We start from the raw sequence: 10,613 nt of genomic DNA on the forward strand, positions 1-10,613 counted from the left end.
CTCTGCTTAACTAGATAAGTTACATTACTGCCTATAGGCACTGGAAATGTAACATATTACAGACATCTATATCATAATTTAATTGGTCCATCAAAGATTGATCTATCATAGTTCTGGGACACGATGTCATCGAAGTTCACGTCAGGTTTGCATCAGGTCTCGATTTTACTTTGTGTGAAAACTCTTCTGGGTGGATGATGCAAGTTTTTTATTTTATTTTTTTGAGAACATGGATGATGCAAGTTTCACAATATTTGTTTATGCAAGTGGAATTGTGTGACTTGGCCATCTGTTGCAACACCACTCTTATCCGTTCCTCCACACAAGATAATCTCATTCGTGCAATTATATCCCTAACAGTGACCTGTTCTTTGTAGCCGACTAACGCACACCATTTGCTTACTTCAGAACCATTTTAATGCCGCTGGACAATCATGGGGATGATAATAATCTCACTCGCACAATTATATATCGCTTACAATGACCTGTTCTTCGTAGCCTACTATTAGTATTAACCATTTGCTTACTTATGAAACTTTTTCATGTCGCTGGAGAATCATTAACTGCAACAAAGGGTTTCTTCTCTCAAATCATGGTGACAAACTGACAATTAACTGCAACTTGCTCACTCAATCAAGCGGAATGCCCAAATACTACTACCCTCTCGCCGTTTTTGTCAACGATGGGGCGTAGCATAGTCGGCTACAAGCTGGATCAAATTAAGAAGGAAAAAAGAAAAAGAAACTTCATCGCCTTCGATCTCCAATTGGACAGATTGAGGCTGCTTGTTGACTCTGCCGCTATAAGTACCGTACCACATGGTGGTACATACACACTCGCGTTGAGCTGTGCGGGCTATTTTTTTTTTCTCTCTGATTTGCTGAATTGCTGCTGCGGGCGGTGGAGATGGCCAGAGGGGGAGCGATGGTCGCGGCGGCGGATGCCGGCGCCGGCGCCGGCGTGGCGCCCGGGTACAGCAGCGAGATCACGTTCACCGTGGTGATGAGCTGCCTCATGGCGGCCTCCGGCGGGCTCATTTTCGGCTACGACATCAGCATCACAGGTCAGTCAGCCACTCGCTCAGTTCTGCTGCATATATGCCATGAATTTCTGGCACGATTATATATCGGACACAATCCATTCTTGCGTCCGATGATCATACAAATCGGACGCAAATTATATATGCCATGAATTTCTGGCACGATTTGGACCGAGTTTCTCTAGCTCTTCGCCTCTTTCATAATAGAAAAAACAGAGTTTGGCTCAAGATTTGTGAGCTGTTCTCCTATGCTTAAAGATGCCATCCTTGTAGACATCTACCAGAACAGACCAACGCCCAAATGATCCACCGAAAAGGGAGTAAATTGAAGGCATTAATCCTATCGAGATAGTAAGACAACTCATAGATTGTATGATGCAGAGGCGGAATAAAGTGCAATTTTACTCTCTCTGTTTTTTCTATTACTGAAAGAAGCTTTGTCAGCTTCATTTTCCAGTTCTTCCGACAGATCCAGTCGATATCCTACTTGACTCTTCCAAAGTTAAAAGTTTGAGTTGAAATTGATACGATGTGACTGAAAAATTATGTGTGTATGACAGATCGATGTGATGGAAAAAGTTAAAAGTTTGTATCCAAACACAGCCCTACTTAGATTAGTCGATCGAGTCAGGTGTCACGTTTGATCGGCGTGGAGATTCTCTGTCTTGTCTCCTCGTCAATTGGACCTTTCTACTTGATGGGGGCAATTGGCAAGGCTAGCTTGTCAAGTTGCCATTTCCTTCAGATAGAACAGTCATACCGCTAGTACTACACTACTACCTCAGAATATCGTTACACTATCCCAGGTGAAAAAAATCCCAGGACATTTTTTTACTGTTACAGATATGTACTACTACGAGTACGCTGTACTTGCTTAGGTAATGAATGTTATTAATGATTAATCATGCAGCGTGTAATGAAAAAGGACGCATACGTACCCAAAGACCAAGGTGCATACTTATCATTTCGCTTATGCTGTTCAGTCTCATCGTTTCATTTATACTTATTGTTTTTTAGAAAAAGAAATGTTCTTTTAACAAAGAAACAAACATGAAGTCCAGAGATATGATTTACGACAGTGAAAGCAGAGGAAATTTGTTTACGCCTGATCTTTCCCACAAGAAAATAAAATACTTACATTTTGAAAATCAATAGTTAGTCAACGCTACAGTATGCATGGATCGCGGAAAGAGACAAGACGCGATGTAGAATATGCGAGTGTCATGATCTCGAGCTACGCAAAACATGCTCATTTCTCAGGGGTCACAATCTCTCATTGCGGCCCTCTCACGCTGCTGATACGGCAACCCCCAGCAATCTCCCCTGCTGATGCAACTACGGTTATGAAAGACACAAATCACACGTAGTTCATGATGATTTGCAGATGAGACACAATATGCTACGACTAGCTGTTTTTTTCATACATCTATCTATCTATCTATCTATTATATACTAAAAGTCCATTAAACTTCCTACAAACGCTCCTAATCCGCCACGTGGCACTCCTACAAACGCTCATATGCTGCCATGTGGCGCTCTAACAAAATAAAAAAATTGTTAGAAATTCTAAAAAAAGATTTAGTTAGATCTATCTTCGAAAAAAGTAGTCCGAAACCTTCCTCTCTGTTCGGTGTGCGCACGCATGTTAGCCATCCCTCCCTCCCTTCTGTTGATTTTTTCTCTCTCCTATGGTAGTTAAGTTAGTTAAGGTAAAAGACATCCAATGTTTTTATGGCCATGCATGCATATTAATTTATTGGTTTCGGTAGTTCTATAAATAGATAAACAATCTTTTAAATAGTTGTAACTTTTAAATTATATTTCAATTTATGACCTATTTGTACCATTGTATTTTTTAATTAAATCAATAATTAAGATCCAAATAGACTATGATGTAACGCTACAAAATTATTACTGCTGAACTCACATTCATCTTGAGGCCTCTAAGAAAATAAAATCAAAATATGCCACCCTAATTTTTTACTCATACACTGTTAGATATCTAACAACTTTGTGTAGACTTAAGTAACTTCTGTCAACATCTACATGAATTGGTCGATAAATAAGATGATCGATCATAGCATCTAACTTATAGATATAGATATGATCTAATAAATTAAGAAATTCGACCATCAAATTTCATTAAATCAGTGGACCCATTGTTTTAGCCTGTTAGATCTATTTTATCAAAACAAAAAGAACACATTCAGATCAATTTTTATCTAAGTCGGTGGACCCATTAATTGCTTTATATCATTAGATCTCTGTAAAATAACCACATCCGGAACCTCCACGTCCAGTGCGAACATACGTACGTAAATCAAAATTATCTTTACAGGTTAAAAGAACACACAATAGACCTCCACGTACTAGGTCTAGCGGCTCTCAAACTGTCACTTAGAATATCCTACGGTGCTATTAAATTAGAGAAAATACTATTAAATTAGGGAAAATAATAGAAAAACAGACAAAGAAAAGAAAGCATCTGAATATAGGTTTCTATTTAAATTAATGGGTACATTGTTTCTGGTTGCAGAATTTTTTCATAAAAAACATCTCAAACCTCTCTCCTCCCTACCCTCCCTGTGCAGTGTTAATGCCCATTAACATCGCATAAACGCTTCTAAGCCATTAAACGACATTCTTAAATTAGAGAAAATCATAGGAATTTTGAAAAAAAGACACATCTAACCATTGGTTTTGACTTAAATCGTTGGACACATTATTTTGAATCGATTGACACACTATTTTTGGTCATTGGATCTATTTTTATAAAAGAAACACCCCAAACATCCTTCCCTCCCTCCCGCTCCTTTGCGGCATGCGGTGCTAAAAGTCCATTATACATCTTATAAACACTCTTTAAGCTGTTACATTGCTCTTTTAAGTGAGACAGTATCCTCCAAATTCTGACAAGAAAAGAAAACTTCCAACCATCGATTTCGACTTAAACATATGACAAATCATTTAGGTCGTTAGATTAATCATTTAGAAAAACATGCCAAACCTTCCTCCCTCCCTGCCCGTGTGTGGCATGCACCATTCCTTTACTCTCTGTTTTTTTATCTCCCTGACAATTAAAATTGAAATTATCTATATGTCAAAGAAAAACCACAAATGGATCTCCACCTATTACTTATATCCTGTTAGACATCTAACGACTTTCTACCAACTTAATTAATTTCTCTTAACATTGTCCATGTTTTTCTTTTTGGTAAAACTTGCTATAGTACATTGTAAATTCTTGACATTTAACGTAGAACAATCTAGAAATTTCTATTTGTTATAAGAGACTTCAGTTTAGTGAGAATTCACTAAAAATACTATGAATCTATGATCATTACTTCAATACACGAGAGAAAATTTAAACATATGCCTTTACCCTGTGCAAGGTTATATGCACTTCTATTTTCATCCCAATTTGCAAGATCAAAGCTTGATGATTCATAAAACATAAATCTAAAAAAAAAATGGACATGAAATAAATTGAAAAAATGTTGTTGGATTTAAAACTCATTCTAAATAGAAAATTTCAAACATTTTAGGAGGATTGTTAGAATGAAAATAGATATAAAAATTAACTACAGTAATAAATGACATTATTGGACTATTTTGGAGGGTGTGGGCGGGAGGGGGTGCAAGATATCTTTCAGGGCAGTCAAAATATATAAAAAAATTTCTCATGGGAACCACATACATTGTTTCGACACAACTGCACGATCTCAAGTAATTTTATTTTAGAATTTATATGTAGCGATGGTGCCAACGTTCAAAGCAAAATAAGTAAATTTAATTTAGTTTAGAATATAATAAAAGCATTATTATTAAAAGTCACCCATACATAAATATTCATAAGAAAATTTCACCACATTAAGTAAGGTGCCCGCGCATGTGCGCGGGCTACCTTCCTAGTTTTTCTAAAACTAGATTAAGTGAAAAATATATATATTTGGCACCTTCTTTTTTTCATCTATACACAGCTATATTGTTCAGTTCACGTCATTATAACCTAAACTTGTCACAATTAAAATTATTTATATTTTTTCTCCATATTTTTTAGGTCTCTAGACTGAAATTGATGGGTATTTTTGCCATCCCTTTATCATAAATAATAATGTGATGAACCAATAGTTCTATAATATTTTGTGGTTGTTTATGAACTATGCATGCAAATGCTTTGTTTTCTACCAGGGGGGCCTAGGTTTGGCCCAAGACCTAGGCCGGCCCATTGTACTTTGTGCTGAGGAAGTATCTTATCTTACATGATGGAAAAAATACAGGTCATAGTGGGACTGAAATTCCAAAGGCCTTAGATCCGCCTCTGGTTCCACTCTATTGTGGAATTTGTAGTTATGTAAACTGTCATAGCTTGTTTGAAAAATAAACAAATTAGGGCTAAAGACATTATCTATCAAAATTGTTTTTAAACATAATTGTTTTCACTAACAACTTGCACTAAAAGAAAATAAAAAATTAGACTTTGCATCCAACCAGATTAGAATAATTGATCTGTCTCACATAGGGTCTAGGTAGTGTGGTTGTGTACTTGTTGGTGCATGACTTTATCCTTACGGTTTAAATCTTGCTACCTACAAATATTACACAATATGGGTGTGCTCTCCGTCTCTTTGAGTATGTGTTAGAGGGTTTCTAATATGCGTAAAAACACATTAGATGAGTTTCGAGCGATTTCATTTATGCACTATAAACTTTCCCTCATGCCACCAACTCGTGCCAAAAAAAAAATCGTAACCAATGATGTCAAAACATTCCACCCAAAAGATCTCTGATCCATTCCGTGCATGATGGTATTTATTAGAGCGATTCACACGAGGATGTGATTATGTTATTGGTGGTTATGCTTTTTTATTTTTGAATGGATGGGTACATTATTGTAAACTTTTAAATGGGGGTATGGATTTTTTTTCCCTTAGTCATATGATGATTAAGCGATTTAATTTTGTTTGCAATATATCGAAAAATTTCAGGTGGACTGACGCAGATGCAGTCGTTCCTCGAGGCGTTCTTCCCAGACATCTGGGCGAAGATGAACAACGCCGAGCAGGACGCGTACTGCATCTTCGACAGCCAGGTGCTCACCACCTTCGTCTCCTCGCTCTACCTCGCCGGCGTTTTCGCCTGCCTCATCGCCGGCCACGTCACCCGGAGGGTGGGCCGGAGGAACTCCATGCTCATCGGCGCCTCTCTCTTCTTCGTCGGCGCCATCCTCAACTGCGCCGCCGTCAACATCGCCATGCTCGTCATCGGCCGCATCCTCCTCGGCTTCGCCGTCGGCTTCACCAACCAGGTGCGAACGCGAACCAGGCGCCATTGCCAATGATGGGAGAGTAAGTCTTGCGTTCTAATGGCGGTTTCTCTGTGTACATATGTTGCAGTCTGCGCCGGTGTACCTGGCGGAGATAGCTCCGGCGCGGTGGCGCGGGGCGTTCACGAGCATCTTCCACTTCTTCCTCAACGTGGGGATGTTCGTGGCCGACCTGGTGAACTACCGCGCCAACACCATCCCGGTCTGGGGCTGGCGGCTGTCGCTCGGCGTCGCCGTCGTCCCGGCCGCCGTCATCCTGGTGGGCGCCGCGTTCATCCCGGACACGCCCAACAGCCTCGTCCTGCGCGGGAAGCTCGACGAGGCCCGCGCCTCGCTGCGCCGCATCCGCGGAGCCGCCGCCAACATCGACGCCGAGCTCAAGGACATCGCCCGCGCCGCGGAGGAGGACCGGCAGCACCACACCGGCGCGTTCCGGCGCATCGTGCGGCGGGAGTACCGCCCGCACCTGGTGATGGCGATCGCCATCCCGGTGTTCTTCGAGCTGACGGGGATGATCGTGGTGACGCTGTTCACGCCGCTGCTGTTCTACACGGTGGGGTTCTCGAGCCAGAAGGCCATCCTGGGGTCCATCATCACCGACGTGGTGAGCCTGGCGTCCATCGCGGCGGCGGCGCTGACCGTGGACAGGTACGGGCGGCGGACGCTGTTCATGGTGGGCGGCGGCGTGCTGCTGGTGTGCCTGACGGGCATGGCGTGGACGTACGGGGCGCGGCTGGGGAGCGACGGCGGGAAGGCGATGCCGCGCGGGTACGCGGTGGCGGTGGTGGCGCTGGTGTGCCTGTACGACGCCGGGTTCGGCATCTCGTGGGGGCCCCTCAAGTGGATCATCCCCAGCGAGATCTTCCCGCTGGAGGTGAGGTCGGCGGGGCAGAGCATGAGCGAGGCCATCTCGCTGGCGCTCACCTTCGCGCAGACACAGTCGTTCCTCCGGATGCTGTGCAGCTTCAAGTTCGGCGCCTTCGCGTACAACGCCGCGTGGGTGGTGGTCATGACGGCGTTCGTGGCGCTCCTCCTGCCGGAGACCAAGGGGGTGCCCATCGAGTCGCTCGGCGCGGTGTGGGCGCAGCACTGGTACTGGAAGCGCTTCGTCAAGCCGCCGCCGCCGCCGCCATCGACGGCGGCGGAGACCAAGCAGGCGGACGGGGCTCCGGCATGAGAGACGTGGTGGTGGGGGGCTGGGCATTGACACGTACGTACGTTGTGTTAGCTAATGCTGATGGGCTCGTGATGTCGGGCACTGCATGCATGGTGCGGTGGTGTGGAGTGTGGACTCGATATCCATCGGCATCGCCGTTGTTGGGGTTAGCCACACGGGCAACTGGGCAAACCGGGGCGATGGACATGGATGATCGAACAAGTCGACTAGTTCTGTCTTGTGTAACGCAGACACGGTAGAGTCTGACCATCAAACGTTACTTATCACATATACAGTACTCCGCAGTATCTCGATTGATATGAGTCGTTCGCGTGAAAACAATGTGGGCGTAACGAATTAACGAAAGATACTTGTTTGTTTGTTTAGGGTGCATTTGGTTCACACCTTTACGGTCAAGGTTAGATGAGATATGGCGGTCCATAATTTGCTAGATATGACGATTCAGTTTTTTATTTGGTACAGTGAATATGGTGATTCAATTTTTTGTTTGGTTCTAGAGATAAAGGTGGATTTGGTGATCTATTTTTTTTGTTAGAGGGAGTAGAATGGATGAGTGGATACAATCACCCCTACATTAAAGATGGTGAGTATACCCCCCTTCAAATTCATCAAAACCATGAAAATATCAATCACTACAAACGAAAAAAAAATCTAAAGGGAAATATAAGAAATCAAAAATAAATAGAAGAGGGAAAGGAGAAAAACGAAAAAAAGAAAAAAAAAGGTCATTCGCGCTCTTCTTGCCGGCCGCCACCTCCGGATTCTCCTCCTCGCACGCCGGCCGCCGCCTCCGGGCTTGCCTCCTTGCTCGCTGATCATGGCCTCATCTTCGGGCCGCCGCCTTGCCTCCTCGTTCGCCGGCCATCGCCAAGTCTCCGGGCCACCGCCTCACCTCCTCGTTCGCCGACCGCCGCCCCATCTCCTCGCTTGCTCGCCGGTCGACAACGATGACGATGTAACCACCTACTTTCTCACCGGATCCGTCCCCTCCTGATCCGATCGTTGTCGTTGGCATCTCCTATCCCATGCCCACACCGGTCGTTAGGGCGCCCTGTCCCGCTGTCGCCGCCTCCGGCCTCGCCGCTGCCGTCGCCTCTTCCCGTCGCCTCTTCCCACCACCGTCGCGCTCCCTTCTCGCATTGGCTGCCACACTCATCGCCGCTGTCGCATGGTGAGGGGTGACTCGACCCAGCTTGGTTAAGGTTTAAGAAAAAAAACTATAGTAACCATTATTAAATGATGTGTGGATAGAAATAGAGTGGTAGATATGGGGTAGAGTAAAAAGAATGAATGAGAGGTGATGGATAACAAGTAGTACAATTAGTGCTAAGTATTTTAGGATAAATTTAAAATTAAAAAAATAATTATTTTAGGATAAAGGTAGTAGTAGAAAACTATGATCTCATGAACGTTATTCAACCTTCGGTAGGACACGCGTGTATGTGTTCAGGCTGTACGTGGATCATATGTTTTCTTTATTTAGGTGGTGTTTGAAACACATGGTTATTTAAGCTTTAATTATTACAAACTTGATAAATAGATATATTTGATAATTTAAAGCAACTTTTACATAAAAAATTTTCGCACGGAACATACCGTTTAGTAGTTTGAAAAGCGTGATAAAAAAACTGAGGTAAAATCTGTATCTTCGGTTCCGTTCATTCCTCCAACAAGAGTTGAACAAAGATAAAGATTTTTGTGGCATGCTTTTTAAATTGCTAAACGGTGCGTTTTGTACGAAAACTTTCTATATGAAAGTTGCTCTAAAATATCATATTAATCTATTTTTCAAGTTTATACTCTCTCCGTATTTTAATGTATGACGCCGTTGACTTTTTGACAAACGTTTGACCTATCGTCTTTTCAAAAAATTCATGTAATTATCATTTATTTTATTGTGACTTGATTTATCATCAAATGTTATTTAAGCATGATATAAGTATTTTTATATTCGTATAAAAAATTTGAATAAGACGAATAGTCAAACGTTGGTTAAAAAGTCAACGGTGTCATCCATTAAAATACGGAGGGAGTAATAATTAAAACTCAATCAATTATACGTTAATAACATCTAGTTTAGTGTAAAAAATTTAATCTTCATCTTCATCTTTGTTGGAAAGGGTTCACATCGTCTACCTTTGGTGCTGACGGCAAATATTGCCGTTGCATGCATTTGTACCGCACATTCTTCCATGCATAAACAGTTGTATAAAGTGGCCCTATCACAAAGATTAATTAGAGGCCAACTAATCGGTACAATTAGTTGTTTCTCTCCAAAACAAAATTCAGCAAATAGAATATGCAAGCCTCTGTTATACGAAGAGACCACAAACCAAACATCAGTACCTAAATACTTGAACGATGTATATATCTTATATAAAACTTTTAGTATTCATTTGGCATTTGGCATTACTACTAGCTCCCAGATAGAGAATTGTCATAAAAAAACTGGCAGCGAAATGGAGCTACTGATGAAATCCTTCGGAATACAACTCACAGCCATCTAAATCACCCTGCAAATGTATAAACTGATATAAGTTTAAAAGAAACGGAACATATCAAATCTTAAAGAGTAAAAGTCAATGTGAATTATACCGTCAGTAGTTGGGTATAGCTACCCAAAAAAGTCCTGGTCAACTTCTTTTATACTGTTCTACAATCTATTCTCTGCACTTTGATGCCGCTTATATTCTATTTACTGACTTTTTTCCAGAAGAAAAATAACTAATTCACCGATTATTAGGCCCCTAATTAATCACAATGGTGGAGCCACTCTATGCAGCTGTTGATTGGAGAATGTGAGGCATAGATGAATGGAACGGCACTGTTTACCGTTGGGCCCAAAGGCAGACGATGTTCATCCCATCAGAAAGAGATTGTCTTCCCTCGCTTCCTCGGTCAGCCTTGCTCACACACACACACACACACACACATATATATATATATATATACATACATATATATATATATATATACATACATATATATATATATATACATATATATATATATATATATATATATATATATATATATATATATATACATACATATATATATATATATATATA

The 10,613-nt window shown here is 41.8% G+C and overlaps 1 protein-coding gene across 1 annotated transcript; it reads left to right on the forward strand.

The window, feature by feature from the left end:
- Positions 1-832: 832 nt before the first annotated feature.
- On the forward strand, positions 833-7,907 carry LOC4329741 (sugar transport protein MST1-like). Its single transcript, XM_015770999.3, has 3 exons — positions 833-1,063; positions 6,028-6,347; positions 6,436-7,907. Exons 1-3 carry the CDS (start codon positions 907-909, stop codon positions 7,540-7,542), a joined length of 1,584 nt encoding a protein of 527 aa, XP_015626485.1. The 5' UTR covers positions 833-906; the 3' UTR covers positions 7,543-7,907.
- The last annotated feature ends 2,706 nt before the right edge of the window (positions 7,908-10,613 follow it).

This window comes from Oryza sativa, chromosome 2, assembly GCF_034140825.1.
Source record: "Oryza sativa Japonica Group chromosome 2, ASM3414082v1".
NCBI lineage: Eukaryota > Viridiplantae > Streptophyta > Magnoliopsida > Poales > Poaceae > Oryza > Oryza sativa.